We start from the raw sequence: 20,869 nt of genomic DNA on the forward strand, positions 1-20,869 counted from the left end.
AGGGATTATAAAAACACTGGAATCCTAGCTCAAGGACAAAAATGATGACCATTACAAACCATTCCAAGTCGACTTTTGTCAATTTTTTTGCCTTTGTGATACAGTGGGGTTCAAATCTGCAGCTGTCCTTATAGGAGTTACATATTTACAGATTTTGGGTAGCTCGCAAGATTGTCCCTAGATCTACATTCTGACATCCATCACCTGGACCCCTTAGTAAAGCTTCTAAACCTAGAAAAGTTTTTATGGTTGTCGGTGGCCAGCAGGGATGTCATATTACATGCAAGTTTATTCTCAAGGCCATAAAGTATATGGAGCATTACTTATTTTTTCTGCCAAATGGCTCATCGCCAAATCCATGCAAAACCAATTTGGATTTGAGCCAAGATGCACAAATTTTATAGCTCTTTAGATTGCCTATGGTGAAACATTTGTATATTTCCACATATGCCCAGCAGCCACAAACGGTCCAAACAGAGAAACTCCATACTGAATTCTACATTTATGATACAGCCAGGACACAAAATTGCTGCTTCTTATCCAGTGATATGCTTTAAGACGTGGTTTCACTTTGCATCTAGTGGGAGCAGTCTCACCTTGAGCTACCATAACATGTTTTGTGTAGTTAGCCTTTAAAGTTTTGAATTACATTCTAATGTACTGTTGCATTATACTGTACACACTGGAGAATCTAAGGCTCACAACCACCTACAATAAGCCACACAAATTGGTGTTGAGGGTTTTATTTTTTGCTACCACCAAGAATGACTTGAACTAGTCACAGGTACAAAACTCAGATGTGACAGAGTTGATTTTGCTAGAATTTACCATTTTAGACATAAATAGCACTGGATACTAAAATTTAAAGACTACTTTTAACGGTTTCATTGGTTAAGTGCATTTGTGGACCAGTTTCTAGTCATGCAATTGCAAGAAACTCAAAAGCAGTTTCCTTCTCCTCTTTAAGTTCTTTGGCTGTTAGATCCATCTTTTCACGTGAGAAATCATCGATTTTCAGGCCTTCAACTATCTTCCAGCTTTTATCCTGTTGAAGATATGAATAAGCAATCATTTGCACAAAGTTCTTGGGATACGTTAAAGTGGACACAAACTGTATAGATGGACACCATATCAGAAAATCATTTGCTAGCATTGGAACCCCCAACAACTGGATGAATTGGAAAATATTAAAGCGGAGTTCCACCCAAAAATGAAAACTTCCACTTTAAGCACTCCTCACCCCCTTATATGCCACATTCAGCATGCTTTTTGGGGGGGGGGGGGCGCGCATGACAACTTCATGTCCCACTTCCTCCTTAGGTGGTACCTCCCTCTAGGCGATATCCTGGGACACGCGACAGGTCCCAGGAGAGCAGCGAGACTCACAACTGGCTGTGAAGCCGAAAGCCGTCATGGCTCGGTGCCCAGTGGGGCAATAGAGGGGGAGAGCAGCAACGCTCCGTTCAGCCGCATTGCTGGACCGTGGAACAGGTAAGTGTGTTTACTAAACGTCAGCAGCTACGCTTTGTAGCTGATGACTTTTAAGATAAAAAGCCTGGAACTCTGCTTTTTAAGTTGCTGTTCTACAGGTTTGGCATAGACCATTACAGCTTGCAAAGTGTTTTTTCCGATGGATCATTGCTCTCAAATTAAAAAAAATAAAAATAAATAAAAACGCTGTACTGAAGGAAATATGGATTCTGCCGGCTCTCAAAAACACTACCTTTCTCCAGTTTAGTACATTGAGCCTGGGCCAGGCAGAAGAGAGGACTTGCCTTGGACACTTTAGGAGAGGGGAGGGAAGCACTTCATATTTTTAACAGCTTGGGATCAGCCATGACAGGTTACACTTTTCTTCAAGAAGTGATTGGAAATGCTGCTTACCTTAATTATAACAGGGAATGAGTACACAAGCTCATCAGGCACACAATAAGAGTTCCCATCTGAAACAACACCCATGGACACATATTGCCCCTGTATAGGGAAGAAAAAAATAAATAAAAAAAAGTTAGCCACAAATTTGGTTTATTTAGAGATTTTAAATTTAGAATGCGTCCCATAAATCAGACTTTAGTAAAAGAGAAAACACAGTCAATGCATGTTGCCCCTTTACTGCCATAAATACACATTAGTTGGCAGCAGTAGCGGCTTCACACTTGTTACATTGCCCTCAACAGGCCTGGGAACCCATTGCAGGTGTTGCCAGGTAGATTGGAGGGAGGTCATGGAACGTCTCCCCAGAAATTGCATATTACATCACTTCTGTGTTTACCTGTCGTCATTTTCCCCAGCCACTGTAGCAAGGGAAGAGTCTAACAGATTGTGACCTGAACTTCCAAAGCTTCAATGAAGGGCAGGGGGGGGGGGGGGGGGGTCTAACCTTCAGATGTTCCAAGAGAAAGGGCCACAAATTTAAAACACACACGACCATTGTGACAATTTTATATACAGAGGGGGAAATACCAAAAATACTGTGCATTTCAACAGTGTTGAAAAAAAATTATAAAAATGGATTCAAATTGTACGCGAATCTTAGTACACAGGATATTTTTAATAAGAATCTATGAAGTTGAACACACACGTGTAAGCTTGTTAACATACATATTTGAGATAGTGTGGACAAAGGTCTTCATCTATAGCGAGTATGTTAGATTTAGTTATTTGTTTTGTAGTAGGAAATTGAGGGGGTTAAGGGCCCCCCGCTTAAACAAAATGGTCACATTAAAGTCTAGAATTGCCTGTGTAAATTAAACACTTACCTCTGGGGTTCCAAACCAAATGTCGTGAATATGATCACAAATGGCTTTAGCAGCCGACATAGCACTGGATAACTTCCTTGCTGCAATAACAGCAGCGCCACGCTGCTGAACAGTCTAGGAAAGATAGACACAGACAAACAGTCATGAGGAGAATGTAAATTTAGCAGCAGAGTAGTTTGGATTAATTCTCTTCCCAAGTCAGAAAATGGGCGATTAGAGATGAGATCACAAATTTAATTAACATTCCCATGTCATTTTAGAGCCAGTCCATATCAGGAAATGGTGCAGGATAGGTGCATTTGGAGCCTGTTTCACGCACCATTCAAAAATGCACCAACGATCTAGTTCAAGTGCCAATAAAATGTAATGGCACCACAAATGCAGAGTGCATTTGTAGGCACCAGATTACATGGTAGCATGCGATATTTTGCGGCACGTTTTTCCAAAACGAGTGCATGCAATATTGTGTGCTTTCCAGTGCAACTTACAGCCATGTGGACTGTGTTCCTGTGCAATTCTGGTATGAATTGGCCCTGAGGGTTTTCCTTCATACACTGATATTCAATAGCTACTTCAAGCATATTTCCCACCTCTTAATAGAACTCCTTTCATCTATTTATATTGGGTCAAACCAGGGCAGCCATCAGAAGTGTTGGGGCCCCTTACAGCTTTAGGCTAGGGCCTGACCACCAATATTCTTCAGGGCCCACCCAATGGGCATCCCACCGAATCCCCCCCCCCCCATGGCCGTCCCACCGGGTCAAAACACTTGCCTAGACCTTACCACTGTAAATACAGAAGCAGATTTAAGATAAATGACATTTGCGTAAGGTGATGTTCACCTGTGACCTTAGGGTATATGCATATTAAAGTATTAATGCTTTAATATGCATAGTGTACCCACAGGTTCACCTTTGAGAACATTATGCCTGTATTTAGAGTGTAAAAGCCAACATTTTCCTAAACAGCTCACACCACCCCCAGAGTGCAGGTCAGCCGAGTCATTCATTGACAGGGATCTGTGAATGAATAGACTAAATGTTCTGCCTGTTCTTGTGGCAGAAGGACTTGTTTTCAATGGATGTAGTGTGGTAATCAGCTCACTTGTAGTCCATTGAATATTCCTCCAGTTTGCTAACAAAACCAGAAGGAGAGCATGATTTGAAGTTTCCTGTGTGAAAAATAAATAAAAATAGTTTGCTGCAATATGTGCATTTTATTGTTATACCGATTTAAAGGGCTTTTTTTATTTATTTCCCCCCCACACCATTTAGAAAAATAAAAAGCGGTTATATAAATTTTATATATATATATATATATATATATATATATATATATATATATATATATATATATATATATATAATATATATATATATATATATATATATATATATATATAAAGTTTCCTCCTGCAAGGCAACATGCTGGTATGCACTGCATACTAGCACATTATGAAAGACTTGCCTTGAAAAGCAAGCACTCCAGTGGTGCACTGTCACCACTGCAGAGGCTTCCATGTTCACGTGCTGCAGCCGCTTGAATAGCCGAGTAGCAATAACGTCACTCTTGTGCATGAGTCTCAGCCACGGCACACAGCCCTGAAGGAATCGCACAGGTATGCCGTTCCTCCACAGCACATAAGCCAGTGATGTCACCGTCTATTGCTCGCTAGAATATCTCGTACATGTTTAGGAGATATTCATTTTATCTACAGACAAGCTTTATTATAAGCTTACCTGTAGATAAAACAAAACCGTGGAGTTTATTACCACTTAGGATCGTATTAGGCAATCCCCCCCCCCCCCCCCCCCAAGGGAAAATTTTAACAAAACAAAAATACCACTTTTGTCACATGACCTGCACTAGAGGGATCTTCCTTATTCTTACCGAGAGGAATTCCCCTTTGAGCCAGCTGTCATCCTTCACTGCATCAAACACTGGCACATCCTTTCCTTGGAGATGGACAACAGCATGACTAGCATCAGGGTACTGGGTAGAGGAGTGATTTCCCCAGATGATCACATTCTTAACATCATCATTTGCTACCTTCAAGCGATTAGCAATCTGGAGTTAAAAGTAAAAAGGAGTGCATGACAATTCATCTCTGATGGGCTTAATGTGAACAGTTCAATTATCTATTAGTAAAATATTGACATGTGCAGGGCCATCAGACATTGCACAATACAGGTTCCTGATGAGACTGTATAGTAATTACAAACCATATACATATCCCACCTTACATCCCCAGTGACCATCATCTCTAGAAAAAAAGGCAGTAAAAGGCAGTAAAAAGCAATGACCCCCCCCCCCCCCCCCCAACACTCACCTGAGCTTTGGCTCGGTTGTGATCTAGACGGGTCAAGCAGCTGAAGTTCTCTTTAGGGATGGATGGAGCAGACTTCATTGCAGTCAGGCAGTTGGTGTTTGCAGGATTGCCCACCACAATCACCTTAAAAAAAAAATAAAATAAAAAAAAAAAAAAAAGAAGAAAATAAACTAAGTATTAATTCAGCTACATCAACTGCACTGTGGTGCATTATGTAAACTGCTTAAAATTTGAATGAGTGAGCTGCCAATGTACCACAACAAAAAGTGACCTGCACCAGTTTTCTGCAGATTTTATTTGTAGTAATGTGGGAAATCCCTGAGCACAGCGAGGGGCCAAAAGTTTTTTGCAAAGGAAAGCCAAGTAAAGCCAGCCATAGACTGTTCAAATCCTGGCCAGTTCAAATCGATCAACTTAACCACTTGCCGACCGCCGCACGACGATATACGTCGGCAGAATGGCACGGGCAGGCATATGGGCGTATATACAAGTCCCTGCCTGCCCGCGGGTGGGGGGCCCGATCGGGCCCCCCCCCGGTGCCTGCGGCGGTCGGCATTTCTTCGAGAGCGATCCGGGATGAGGGGGCGGCCATTCATTCATGGCCACCCCCTCGCGATCGCTCTCGACGAATGGAAATCCCCCGTGACATCACTTCCTCTCCTGTAATGTAAACACAGGAGAGGAAGTGATGTATTCTCTCCTCCGTGTCGGTATTTTTCGTTCCGACACGGAGGAGAGCGGATCGGTGAGTTGCACCAACACTCTACACACACAGTAGAACATGCCAGGCACACTCACACCCCCCCTTTACCCCCCGATCACCCCCCCAATTACCCCTGCCCCCCAGTCACAGTGACACCAATGTCATTTTTTTTTTTTTTGCATTGGTGTCATTTGTGACTGTAATAACTGTTAGGGCAGTTAGAGTTAGCCCCCTTTAGTTCTAATGTACCCCCCTAACCCCCCCAATAAAGGTTTAACCCCGTGATCACCCCCCGTCGCCAGTGTCACTAAGGCTGGGTTCACATTGCAGCGGTTTATGAGAACGAATGTGATTCGCACCGCACTGCAGTGCAAATCACATCCGATCTCTGTGCGATTCGAGTTCAGCCATTCGCCGCACCCGCCGCAAATTCGCACGGGACCCTTTTTTTGGCCCGCAGCAGAATCGGATCGCATGGGTGTTCACACCATGCGATCCGAGTTTGCAGATCGCACTGCGATATGCGAACTGATCTGGGGGTGTCAGTAACATTTCACTGACACTCCCAGCAGTCCGCATAGGGCAGTGTGAACTGCCGCCGGGAGGCATGCGATGCGGGAACCCGCCGCGGATTCGCGGCGTTTCCGCATCGCTCCAGTGTGAACCCAGCCTAATAAGCGATAATTTTTCTGATCGCCGTATTAGTGTCACAGGTGACGCTAGTTAGGCAGGTATTTAGGTTCGCCGCAGCTTTTTATAGCGCCAGGGACCCCCATATACTACCGCATAAAGCCCCCTGATTGCCCCCTAGTTAACCCTTTCACCAGTGATCACCATATAACTGTTACAGGTGACGCTGGTTGGTTAGTTATTTTTTTATAGTTTCAGGGCACCCGCCATTTATTACCCAATAAAGGTTTAACCCCCTGATCACCCGGCGGGTGTCATTTGTGACTAATAACTGTTAGGGCAGTTAGGGTTAGCCCCCTTTAGTTCTAAGGTACCCCCCTAACCCCCCCAATAAAGGTTTAACCCCGTGATCACCCCCCGTCGCCAGTGTCACTAAGGCTGGGTTCAGATTGCAGCGGTTTGAGAACGGATGTGATTCGCACCGCACTGCAGTGCAAATCATGCAAATCACATCCGATCTCTGTGCGATTCGAGTTCAGCCATTCGCCGCACCCGCCACACCCGCTGCAAATTCGCACGGGACCCTTTTTTTGGCCCGCAGCAGAATCGGATCGCATGGGTGTTCACACCATGCGATCCGAGTTTGCAGATCGCACTGCGATATGCGAACTGATCTGGGGGTGTCAGTAACATTTCACTGACACTCCCAGCAGTTCGCATAGGGCAGTGTGAACTGCCGCCGGGAGGCATGCGATGCGGGAACCCGCCGCGCATTCGTGGCGTTCCCGCATCGCTCCAGTGTGAACCCAGCCTAATAAGCGATCATTTTTCTGATCGCCGTATTAGTGTCACAGGTGACGCTAGTTAGGCAGGTAGGTATTTAGGTTCGCCGCAGCTTTTTATAGCGCCAGGGACCCCCATATACTACCGCATAAAGCCCCCTGATTGCCCCCTAGTTAACCCTTTCACCAGTGATCACCATATAACTGTTACAGGTGACGCTGGTTGGTTAGTTATTTTTTTATAGTTTCAGGGCACCCGCCATTTATTACCTAGTCTCACTAGTGTACCCCTAAATTTAGGGGTGTCTACTTTCCAAAATGGGGTCATTTGGGGGGGGTTTGTGCCATCTTGGCATTTTATGGCCTTCAAAACTGTAACGCCCTTAGAAAGCCTGAAGGCGGTGCTTGGTTTTCGGGGCCCCGTACGCGGCTAGGCTCCCAAAAAGTCCCACATATGTGGTATCCCCGTACTCAGGAGAAGCAGCAGAATTTATTTTGGGGTGTCATTTCACATATGCCCATGGCATGTGTGAGCAATATATCATTTAGTGACAACTTTGTGAAAAAAAAAAAAAAAAAAAAAAAGTTTGTAATTTTCCCGCAACTTGTGGCAAAATATAAAATATTCCATGAACTCAACATGCCTCTCAGCAAATAGCTTGGGGTGTCTACTTTCTAAAATGGGGTCATTTGTGGGGGTTTTGTGCCATCTTGGCATTTTATGGCCTTCAAAACTGTAATAGGTAGTGAGAAGTGAACTCAAAAATTTACGCCCTTAGAAAGCCTGAAGGCGGTGCTTGGTTTTCGGGGCCCCGTACGCGGCTAGGCTCCCAAAAAGTCCCACATATGTGGTATCCCCGTACTCAGAGAAGCAGCAGAATTTATTTTGGGGTGTCATTTCACATACGCCCATAGCATGTGTGAGCAATATATCATTTAGTGACAACTTTGTGTAAAAAAAAAAAAATTTTTTTTTTGTCATTATTCAATCGCTTGAGGCAAAAAAATAAAATATTCAATGGGCTCAACATGCCTCTTATCAATTTCCTTAGGGGGTCTACTTTCCAAAATGGGGTCATTTGGGGGGGTTTTGTACTGCCCTGCCATTTTAGCACCTCAAGAAATGAGATAGGCAGTCGTAAACTAAAAGCTGCGTAAATTCCAGAAAACGTACCTTAGTTTGTAGATGTGACAACTTTTGCGCAAACCAATAAATATACAATTATTGACTTTTTTTTTACCAAAGACATGTGGCTGAATACATTTTGGCCTAAATGTATGACTAAAATTGAGTTTATTGGATTTTTCTAATAACAAAAAGTAGAAAATATCATTTTTTTTCAAAATTTGCGGTCTTTTTACGTTTATATCGCAAAAAATAAAAATCGCAGAGGCAATCAAATACCATCAAAAGAAAGCTCTATTTGTGGGAAGAAAAGGACGCAAATTTTGTTTGGGTACAACATTGCATGACCGCGCAATTACCAGTTAAAGCAGCGCAGTGCCAAAGTGTAAAAAGACCTCTGGTCATTTACCAGCAAAATGGTCCGGTCTGAAAGTGGTTAAGGGATTCCGCCCAAAAAAAAAAAAAAAAAAAAAAATATTAAAAGCCAGCAGCTATAAATACTACAGCTGCTGACTTTTAATAAATGGACACTCACCTGTCCCGGGTTCCAGCGATGCCGGCAGCCGAGGCCGATCGACCGCTCGGGCCTCGGCTGCTGCCGCCGCCATTCGAGGTGAGGGAATCAGGAAGTAAAGCGAATCGGCTTCACTTCCCGGTTCCCTACTGCGCATGGGCGAGCCGCGCTGCGCAATCGGAAATCTCCGCGCTGTCACTGGGACCCGTGTGTGTCCCAGCAGACAGCGCGGCAGGGCAGGAAATGGCGTAGACTCCCGTGGGAGTCTATGCCCGGAAGTGGGTGAAAATACCTGTCTTTGACAGGTATCTCCACCCCCCTCCCCCCTGAAAGGTGTCAATTGTGACACCGTAGAGGGGGGGGGGGGGGGTTCCGATCAGCGGAGGTTCCACTTTAGGGTGGAATCCCGCTTTAAAGCGGTTCTTCACTGTAAAGGGGAAGTTCCACTAATCTGATCCCCTCCCCCCCTCCGGTGCCGCAATCGGCACCTTTCAGAGGGGAGGGGGGGGGGGTGCAGTTACCTGGATAATCCGGGTATCTGCACTCACTTCCGGGCAGACCGCTGCAGACCCCCCGCTGTGTTCTGGGAAACAGTTCCCAGGACACAGCGGGGACCAGAAAATACGCGCAGCGCGACTCGCGCATGCGCAGTAGGGAACCGGGCAGTGAAGCCGCAATGCTTCATTTCCCGATTCCCTGACAGAGGATGACATTGCTAGACCCTGGGACAGGTAAGTGTGATTTTATTAAAAGTCAGCAGCTGCAATATTAGTAGCTGCTGGCTTTTAATAATTTTTTTTTTTTTTGGTGCAGAACCACTTTGAGTACACCTAGCCTGCTAGGATTTTACACGCGATTATTGCCAGATATATAGCCGTTATAGCTACTAGCAATCACTGTGTTCTCCCAGTGATGACAGCTTCCCCCTGCCAGTAGAACACAATGTCTCTGCGGGAAGGAATCCCTGTCAACCTTTCTGCAACCCATGGTTGCAAAACCAAGGACACAGTTTTTCTATTCCTTTATGCATGCATTATGCAGAGAATAGAGCGAGGTGGCAGAACTATGCAACTCCAAACACACAGGAGATAAAAAAAATAAAATAAAAATAATCAGTAGTTGTCCAATAGCTGAAGACAAATTTGGAGTCTGAAAAAGAAGCAGGGGAAAATGCGGACAGAGCAGTGACTGGAGTCTGGACCTGCAACCACTAGAGGGGGGCCCACATTTAAAAAGGTAAATGGTACCATAAATTGAAAAATGCCATGAGCTCACCCACTCAAAGTGCATTTAGTTGCACTTATGGGTGGTGTCACGTGCACACATTGCACATACATTTCTGATGTGCAAAGCAATGAGAGCGACTGTACACAGGAGACAGTGAAGAGAAAATGGCACTGCCATACACCGATAGGGTGGACAGGACTTATAGCCTGCTCCTATTCAACAACTGACAGGATCCCCCAAAAACAGGAGAAAATTGCCCACTCTGTCCAATTAGTGTTGAATCAGTTGGGTGTCGTATCATAATAAATAAATCTATATCTATATAAATAGCTATTGTAAGCTTGCAAATAGAAAGACTTTAGAAAGAATCACCTTCACCGACTTCTTGGCATATTTGTCAAGAGCAGCACCTTGCGATTTAAAGATTTTCACATTGGCCTTCAGCAGGTCTTTCCTTTCCATCCCTTCCCTCCTTGGCATGGAGCCCACCAGGACAGCAACATCCAGGTCTTTGAAGGCTTCATCCTCCTTGTCTGTAGCTTTGACATCTGCACAAATAACACAACCAATAGCAGAGAATATATCCAAGTGCAGCTCTCAGCTATGTTGGCAACTGTGCCAAAAAAACAAAAACCACCAACACACACGTAGTGAGGCTGTGCCCACACTGCACAGGTTAACTGCTCATTTTGACTAGGGGAAAGGAGAGTGGAGATATGCTTACCTAAACCTTTGTATCCTCCCAGCATAAGACCAGTCTGGTAGCCCCATGCTCCAGTGGTCTTGAATTGTGGGGCTATCAGACTGGTCTCGTGTTGGACCATGGAGGATTGCAGTTTCCTGGGGAAACAAAGGATTGGGAGATTAGAGACTCTTCACCCCTAGACAAGTAGTTAACCCATGCAGTGCCCCACTGCATAGAATTTTGCCAGGAGATGGGCTTTAAAGTAGAAAATAGCTAATGTAAAAGAACAAGTTGTAATATGGAAATGTAAACTTACATGCATTCTAGATCAACTATTCAACCCATGACCTATAGATTCAGAAATCTACTGTACTACAGTACAGATTTTCACAAACAATCAACTTGAAAACTGCATAATATAATTACGAAAACGGTCAGGCTGTTTTTAAGGCAGAGTGCACAACTAACCTTTAGCCTCCAGATAAGCAGAAAAACATTACATGAAATAGACACACTGGCAGTACACCAGCTTATTTAGTATGTACCTCTGTCAGCAAGCAAATAAAAAAAAATTCCCAAATATGTAATAAATCTTCATTCTAAAGACAGATAAAGATCTATATCAGCCATGGCATAATTATTCCCTATAAGACAACCATATTTTGATCAACCCTGATTCTACAAATCAGTCTACATCAATGGGAAAGGAAGTTAGTTTGACCGTTTTCCCCATTTCAATCAAAACATACATCAATCATATAGATTAGGGATATGCAATTGGAGGACCTCCAGCTGTTGCAGAACTACAAGTCCCATGAAGCATAGCAAGACTGACAGCCACAAACATGACACCTAGAGGCAGAGGCATTATGGGACTTGTAGTTTTGCAACAGCTGGAGGTCTGCTAATTACATATCACTGATAGATAGAAGATTGGAGTGTATGGACACCATAAGGCTGGCCAGGAACTCTCAGCTCTGACTGCTATTTAATAAGGTCTAACCAGCAATTGGAGGTTGCCATTATGGTGCGCATGTGCCCATGCTTGGGTTGTAATGGGTGGCATGCTGCCAAGTGTGAACAGTGTCTCTCCATTATCTGCTACCTACTAATCATTCCCTGACCAATTATCAAGTCTGCCATGAGGATGCAAATACGAACACCAAGCCTCCATCACAGGCAACCAAAAAACCATGGCAAGTTAGTCCTGGGTAAACAAGACAGCTAATAATAAGGACTAGTGCTTCACCCTCTGACTTATTCGGCCATCATTTTCACAACCTGGGTCCTCCCACCCCTGGTACGAAAACATCCAACTTACTAGGAATTGCAGAGAGCCAGGACAAGTTCGTTCTTCCTCCTGCACCTGATAGGAGTCACCAGACCTTTTGGATGCTCGACTAGAGCAGCACCCCAAGCTATGCATGGTCCTCCAACCTCTTCCCCTCTAGGGAGGCATAGAATGTGGCTCCTTGTAAGCCCTTTCCCTCTTTGGGGAAGGTATTGATGATCGTGAAGTACGCTGGATCCTAACTGATTTTAGTGGTAATTATAACAGTGTCTATGTAAAATCAATGCATGTTGAAAAATGTTTTGAAAATTTATATTGAACACATTCATTTAGAGCAAAACTATCCCCCAGAAGAAGACCATGACTGATTAGGTTGAAAAATGTCAGTTCTATTGTAATGCTGTGACAATGTTTGCAATGCTGTAATTGGGTGTATACATTAAGCCTTATGACCAGTGCTCATGATTAATATGTGATGAATTAAATTCATTTAAATAAAGACCTTTTTACATTAAATTTATGATAATTTGCTGCTAAAAAACCCTGTGGGGGTGAACATTCCCATTTAGGAGGTCTTCTGACCCTTTCCCTGTCAGTGATGCAAGTTTTCAGCAACCATACTGATATGTAGACAAACGCCCATCTGCTAAAGCAGTTAAGAGCTATAGCAGTGCGCTAGTTTTGACAGACAATTTGAGCAGAATACTGAACCGCCCCCCCCCCCCCCCCCCCCCATCAGCTTTCTGGGGTGCACAAAACATCCACAAGTATAGATACTTATCAGTCCCCCATGGTGGCTGCCGATTGGAAACGCAGAGAAACAGATCAGGCCTATTCTAATCAACCACAAGCCCTTAATCCTAGAGAACCACCATACATACAGATAAGTATTTATACATGGAAACTTTGGGGTTAAGTTACTGAAACTGGAGAGTGCAAAATCTGGTGCAGCTGTGCATGGTAGCCAGCTTCTAACGTCAGCTTGTTCAATTAAGCTTTGACAACACCACCCCCTCCCCCAATCTGGAAGCTGATTGGTTGCCATGTAGGAATTGCACCAGGTTTTGCACACTCCAGTTTTAGTAAAATCTACCCCTCTGTATTTGCCCGAGTTGATGTCACATGAAAGACTTGAGATCCTGGAAGTCATCTGCTATAGTACTAAGGAAATTTTCTATAATTAATGATTTCTGTACTACATTGTGTGAAGGAAGTGGATTGAGGCCAGAAGCAGGAATATAATATGGTGCCTACCTTCTATACAATGTAGGAAATGTGACTGGGCCAGGAGGAGGAGATATGGCCAGAGTTTGGAAGCTAACATACATACAATTTTGTTAAGAATTTTGCAACCGTGTCTGGTCAGGAATCAATTTTTTTTGGAAAAGTGTCAGTTAATATAACTCCTTTATTATAGTTACCAGAGGCATTTAGAAATGGACAGTTGCCAGATTGCTTCCATTTGAAAGTTGGCTTCCCAGGTATACACACTCCTGAAGGCTGCAGCCACCATGAGTGTGATAAAAATAAAACCAACCACACACACACACACACACACACTTTAAAAAACCCTGAAAAAGGGCTAAAGCATTGCATTTGAATATAGAGTACCATCATTTTTGCCATTTCACAGGTGCAAACAATCTTGACATTTAAGAACCTCACTTAAAAAATAAAATTGTGTTAAGTATTCAGTAAAAAAACAAACACTTGTTTGGTGCATACCAAGTCCATATAAACCGTAAAATATTGTGCGACAAAAACCCACCAAGAACAAATTTAGGATACCTTTTAGCAGAGGCAGGGCACAGTCCTGGAGCTCCATTACAACTCCTCCCAATACTCCCATCATAGGTGTAATATCCAGAAGAACAAGCTCCAATGTCTGCAATAAAAACCAGACACAGCATATTATACATTAAATGACAACTTCTAGTTTTTGCTACACCACTAAAACAGCAATGGATAATTAACGGTTGCAATAGAACACTTACCTGGTCTTTGCCAAAGACATCACCTTTAGCAATTCCATAAAGCAGAGAGTAGGCAATCTGACCAGCAGCTCCAGTTACCAGGACTCTTATAGGCTGAGCCTGGGGAAAAAAAAAAAGCCAGAAGAAAGTAAGCACTATATATTGAACAAAACAGCAAAATATTCCTTGTAGCAGTAGGCTGCATTTCCTATACACCATCACTTCGTTTCTAATGCAGGATCCAAAACTCTCCCCATGGAGAGGACAAGAAACTGGTACAAATGAGCACGCAAAAAATGAGGTCATGGCACCCAACATTACTGGTAGGTGAATTGGTGCCCCCTTGCTTTGATAGTAATAGCCAAGAGTTGCTTTTTCAGTCAAGGAACCCCTACTGATCTGGTTGAGAAAAGGCTGGTTTAGTAAGTAAAAGTGACAGCTGGTGTGTGGATGGATTAAAATTTGGGGTGAACTAGTTAAAACTTTTACATGAAGGGTAATTACCCATCTGACTAGCAACTTTTTAACTAACACTAGGATCCAAGCTAGTTTTTGTATACTATAATTTAATTTAATATCATAATAAGAGAGACACTTGACAGGTTCTCACTTGCACGTCCTTTTTAATAGGATGATTCACTTGGCTTAATTAGGCCAAAATTGCAGGACCCCAACAATGCAGCAATGTTAAAAGTCGAGACAGTAAATTATTTTCTAAAATCCAAGTACTTTTCCTGCGTTGCAATACACCGCAAAATGTATGCCAACAGCCACTGAGCGAGCCCCCAATATCAGCGCTAAATATAACCTCTACAGCAGTATAGTAGGCATAACTGACAATGCAGACATTTCTGGTATACTCAAAAAATATCAATTTATGTTTCTATTTTCCTGTGTCAACTGATGTATTTATAAATACTATTGTCATTTTACACAAGGCCTTTGTGAAGAGTGTAGGGCTTGTTACTGTACAGCAGTGATGAAGAATGCGCCTCACTTGGCAGCACCAGTTCCTGGCATAACCTGACATATGGTCACAAAGCCCTGCAGAAAGGTCCTTTCAAGTTAAGGTTATTTCCATGCACAGTACCTGGAAGACAGATGCTTTAGAAGCACATGCCCTTAGTTAACTTGAGTAATCTTCCTCCATATGGGCTCTAAAGGGCAACATAAAACCCTTGTACATATACAGCAATTCAAATACTATTATCTGAACTACACAAAGAATGAGAATGTGGGAGCCAACCGTTGCCTTCAGCTGAAAATATTGCATTTGCTTAATTTCTCTGGATTAAGAACCCTGAACAATTTCAGAAAACCCGAGTTACTGATATTACGGTGGTTATTTACGAAAGTCAAATCCACTTTGCACTACAAGTGCAAACTACAATTGCAAAGCTCATGTGGTAGTGCAGTTGCTGTAAATTTGAGGGGGACATGCAAGGAAAATAAACATTTTTCTTCTTGTACATGACTGGATGATAAAATCAGAGCTTCCCCTCATGTCAGCTCTACAGCGACTGCACTTTCAGTGCAATTTCAAGTGTACTTTGGGATAAACACCCCCCCTAAGAATCAGCAAGTCTAAACTCTTGGCCTGCACACTTGTTATAGGTCATTAACCAAAGTATCAGTCTGAAAGCCAGGCAGAAATCTCAGAAGTCAGCATAAGCAATGTATACTTTATTGTACGACCTACACGGGCCTGTTCTCACCTGTGTGCTGCAATAATGCGAACATTACTGCAATGCATGTTACACACATTACACACAGCAGTGCTCCATCCTCAATAGTACCCCAATGCACCTGTATTACAGCATAATTCAAGGCAATACAATACTATGCGCTCCACTGCCAGAAAAGCTGCATGCATGATTTTGTATCGATGTTGCCTTAGGCAGCCCAATCAAATGAATAGGCTGCCTTAATGCAGCAATCGTTAATGCGCAAGATATCCAGTCAGGATGAGAAGACCAGAATATGACACAAAGGAAACATGAAGAGGTGAACATGGAGGCTGCCACCTGAGATCTGCTTCTGAAAATGTTAGTTGCCTGGCTACTGTGCTCACTCCTCCTGCTTGCAGGCAAGGACTTTATTTTTTACCAACTCTTCTGATCTGCACACTTGTTCTTGGCCAGGGACCAAGCATAAAATGAAAAAACCAGTAGTGAATCATAGTAGCAAGATCTGTAGCATTTACAAAATTAGGCAGTCAATGGCAGCCCCTATACATCTCAAAACACACAGGCTGCATGCAAGGACGGACTCCGCAGGGGGCACCAGATGCAAGAGCAGACTCCGCTGGGGGCACCCGATGGCAGGCAACGTGGCTAGTGACGGGCTCAAGGCTCCCACTGATTCTGCATTATGGTGAGTTGAATGATTTCATTAGGGCTGCAACTAACGATTATTTTCATAATCGATTAGTTGGCCGATTATTGTTTCGATTACCGTAAAATCGGGGGAAAGTCGTGGGTGCGTGTTAAACGCCGATCCCCACTGTCTGAGGCAAAAAGACCGAGCGCCGCCGAAAAAGACCAAGCCGTCTGCTCGGCTCCGCTCGTAGTCCCGCCTCCCTGCTGTTTCTGCGAGCGCTGCAGAAAAAGACCGAGCCGACTCTACTGTGTACTCGGCTCGGCTTGCAGTCCCACCCATACTAGGCGGGACTGTGAGCCAAGCCGAATACACAGTAGTCGGCTCGGTCTTTTTTGGCAGCGCTCGCTCCAGAAACAGCAGGGAGGCGGGACTACGAGCGGAGCCGAGCAGACGGCTCGGTCTTTTTCGGCGCCGCTCGGTATTCTTCGGCGGCGGGATATTTAAACATGGAAGGCTGCAAACAGCGCTGAGCGAGCTGGAAATGACACTGATCATTCTGCAATTATGGACAAGGCTGCAGATGCACACTGATAAGGCTGCATTGACGGGCATTTAAATGTAAGTTTTTTTTTTCCTTAACCACTTGCCAACCAGCACACGCCGACAGAATGGCACGGGCAGGCAAATGGGCGTACATGTACGTCCCTTTAAATTTGCCGCCCTGCCATCGGGAGCCCCGTGAGTCCGGTCGCGGGACCCGCGGACTCGATTGCCACGGGCATACCCGCGATCGTCTCACGGAGCGGCCAAATGAAGAAATGCCGTTGTAAACAGCATTTCTCCATTCTGCCTAGCAACTAGTGACGCTGATCTCTGCTCCATGTGATTGGAGCAGAGATCAGTGTTCACTAAATGAAAGCCCAACTCCCCCACAGTTAGTAACACCCCTAGGAACACTTAACCCCTACACTGCCACCCACTGGTTAACCCTTTCACTGCCAGTGTCATTTACACAGGAATCACTGCATTTATATAGCAATGATTACTGTATAAATGACAATGGTCCCAAAAATGTGTCAAAAATGTCCGATGGGTCCCCCACAATGTCACAGTCACAATAAAAATCGCTGATCGCCGCCATTACTAGTAAAAAAAAAAAAAATTAAAATGCTATAAAACTATCCCTATTTTGTAAATGCTATAATTTTTGCGCAAACCAATCAATAATCGCTTATTGCGATTTTTTTTACCAAAAATATGTAGAAGAATACGTATCGGCCTAAACTGAGGGAAAAAAGTACCAGTTACTTACCGGTAACTGTCTTTCTGGGAAATCTTCCAGGACGGCACACCTGAGAGATGAGAGGCTCCTCCCTACAGGAAACACAATCAATCGACAGCTGTTTTAAGTCCCCACCCTTCCCCTTGATCCTCAGTTTGTAGAGAAGTAACTCCTGAACCAGGTTCACAAGGGAAATCATTCCTCATAGGTACTCACCTTCTAGTGTTCTAGAATTTTCCCTCCTCCAACGGGCGGGAAGTAGGCCTGCCGTCCTGGAAGATTTCCCAGAAAGACAGTTACCGGTAAGTAACTGGTACTTTTCTCAAGTCATCTTCCAGGACGGCACACCTGAGAGGATAAACAAGTACCTCAGGCCTACCTTAGGGTGGGGCCACTGCAAGACCCTCTTGGCGAACCTTGGCTCTGCAGTGAGCTTTACCTCCACTCCATACGCTCATATGCTTGATGAAGGCATCTTAGCTGGATCATGCGGCTGATCTGCAGGTCTGCTCCACAGATGTTCCTGTCTTTTCCACTTCGGATGCAGTATCTAGGTGAAATGGGCTCTTAAAAATGTAATCAGAAAACATGTTAAACTTGTAGGTTAGCAATGTTGCCTATCTCACACATCTAACAACCATGGCCTATTGTGCCTGTAGGTGCTACGTAGAACCACTAAAAAGATAAATAAGAGACCTGTGTAAGACAAGGACACTACATTAATCAATAAGAGGGCCTGTCTTAACACTATCCTGTTGAGGGAAATGAAACTGCTTCCCTTTTATCTTTATGTCAGCAAAAGACTAAAGGGAAGCCTACTTAAGGGAAATAGATTAACAGAAGCTTGAACCCTGGGTTTAAGGCATGCCCAATCTATGTCCTTACTTACGCCTGAGAGCCTTCTTCAGGAGATTAAAGTCCCTAGCAGGAGTAGACTACCCATATTGCTACGTCTAGTTTTGCTAAAAGGGCAAAATGAAGGCCATGCACCGAGCCGAAACCTATTCGATCGGGTATACATCTTTATACTCCATCCTCAGGCCCTAATACTCCTCTGAACAGAACTGTCCAAGTTCTTACTAAACAGGGCGATTCATTATCCCCTTCCTCCAGTGTCCCATAACCCTACAGGGCTTCAACCCTAGGAAATGGTTCTGGCATCCCTGAATGCAAGTGGTCAAGGTTTTCTGACATGTGGCATCTGCAGCCCGAACTCCTGGCCCCTCCATGGAAAAGAAGGCTGAAATACAAAAAGGTGATACATGCATTATTAATATCACAAATAAAATGATCATAGATTGTGGGCACGGCACAATAGAGTTAGACAGAAAGGACACAAGCATAGACAACAATGTTGTGTGCCTGAGTGTGACCAGCTAAACCAATATATCAAATATGGGAAGAGACCCAAATCTGAACCTCAATGTAGACAAACAGTCCTCATAGTCTGGTTTTCTGATGTGCTGCCAAGACGTAAAAACATTAAGACTCAAGCAAACCCTAAATGCTGCGTATTTCCTTAGTGCAGCTAGCTAGGTCATAGGCCTTTACGGTTGTGCTTTACCTATATACAGCAAAACAAAGCTATAAATATAAAGACAGAAAGACCCAAACTTCTATGTTGTGTATTTCTGACAAACCACCACAGTTATAAGATTAATATGAACACCAACTCCCGTGTTGTGCATTTCTGCTATGCCACAGGGAAAAATATGGAACACAAGACAATCCTTTCTGTCATGCACTTCTGTAGTGTAGTTCAGATAGAACCAACACTGAGAAAGGACACAAGCAACCTGCAACATTGTGTTTTTCTGAAACAGAAAGCACCAACAAGCTTCAATCTTGAGTATTTCTGCTGTGCAACAACATAAAAGCAGACACTGAGGAAAAAAGACAGACAGCCTTTACAGCTGCAATCTTTCTGGTCTGCTGCAAAATAAAACAACAACGCCATGGTGAGTATTCCTGCTGTGTAGCAAAACCTCAATCAGAAGGGACAGATAAGTTTAGGGTTCCCACACCCGTGCGACCCAACCTGCGACTTGGGACTGCAAGACGCATGAGAAGTCATATACTATGGCTTCCAATGGGTACCATTTGTGTCTGTGCGACACCAGCAGTCCCTGATTCCTGGATCCACAGACCTCAAGATTACACAGGTCGCAGGGAAAAAAAAAAAATAGCAATTTTCAGGTCGAACAAGTAAGGGGTCCCCAATGCTGTGACTCCCTGGAGGATTGCAGCCAACAAACCCCTGCTGTGTATCCCTAAGATGCAGAAAGGTAGATCCATGAGAAACACCGCTCACTGCTGTGCCTGATATACAAACGATAAGGCAGTAAATATAGGACATACAGGACACAAACATTCAATCTTTGTGTATGTCTGATGTGTAGTAATATACCACTACTGAGCAGAGAGGCCACCATCCTCAATGTGTCTCTCAGCTGAGCAGCAAAAACAAAATCAGAAAAAGACAAGCAACCTTCACTGCTGTGTCCTTTCTGATATGCAGCCAATAAGGCAGTATATGCAAGACATAAAAGGACAGACAACCTTCAATCTTGTATATGTCTGATGTGCAACAATATAACAATTCTGAATAGAGATAGCACATCCATATTGAAGCGATTTGGCCTTGCGACTCAACATGTCAAATCGCATGGCTAAAATCAGCACAACACCACTTTGTGGTGCTACATGGATTACCAAAGGCAGTATATGTACTACACCTGGCAGGGGTTCAATTTGTATTTCTGCTATGTAGCCCAACAAATTCGAACCATCAATTTTCACTGCTGCCTTTCTGATAAGGCAGTAATACAGGACACAAAACCTCACAGACCTTAATGCTGTATAAATCTGATGTGCAACAATAAAACACTATGAATAGAGATAGCACATCCATATTGAAATGATTTGTCATGCGACTCAACATGTCAAATCGCATGTTTAAACTCGGCAGCCATTGCCGTTAATAGCACTGTCTGAATCAGCACAACGCCACGCAAATCAGGACCATCAGACTTCACTGCTGCCTTTCTAATAAGTAACCAACAAGGCAGTAAAACAGGACACAAAGCCCCACAGACAGACCTCAATCTTGTGTATGTCTGATGTGCAGCAATATAACCATTATGAGCAGAGATGTCACCAGACTCAAATGATGTGCATTTCTGCTGTGCAGCACAAAAACAGAAAGTACAGACCACCTTCACTGTTGTATTTTTCTGATCTGTAGCCAAA

General features: G+C 43.7%; 1 protein-coding gene across 1 annotated transcript in view; it reads right to left on the reverse strand.

Moving 5' to 3' along the window:
* Positions 1-727: 727 nt before the first annotated feature.
* The window catches only part of MDH1 (malate dehydrogenase 1), a 28,339-nt gene continuing 8,197 nt past the window's right edge, over positions 728-20,869 (reverse strand). The window contains exons 2-9 of the mRNA XM_077485979.1: positions 14,041-14,139; positions 13,835-13,931; positions 10,443-10,618; positions 5,089-5,211; positions 4,650-4,826; positions 2,760-2,873; positions 1,885-1,974; positions 728-1,045 (exon numbers count right to left, since the gene is read on the reverse strand). Of these exons, the coding sequence (XP_077342105.1) occupies positions 920-1,045; positions 1,885-1,974; positions 2,760-2,873; positions 4,650-4,826; positions 5,089-5,211; positions 10,443-10,618; positions 13,835-13,931; positions 14,041-14,139 (1,002 nt within the window). The 3' untranslated portion in view covers positions 728-919. The remainder of the gene's footprint in view (positions 1,046-1,884; positions 1,975-2,759; positions 2,874-4,649; positions 4,827-5,088; positions 5,212-10,442; positions 10,619-13,834; positions 13,932-14,040; positions 14,140-20,869) is intronic.

The sequence above is a fragment of the Lithobates pipiens genome, unplaced genomic scaffold (genome assembly GCF_037356315.1).
Source record: "Lithobates pipiens isolate NorthernLeopardFrog02 unplaced genomic scaffold, aLitPip1_a1.2 Scaffold_18, whole genome shotgun sequence".
Taxonomy (NCBI): domain Eukaryota; kingdom Metazoa; phylum Chordata; class Amphibia; order Anura; family Ranidae; genus Lithobates; species Lithobates pipiens.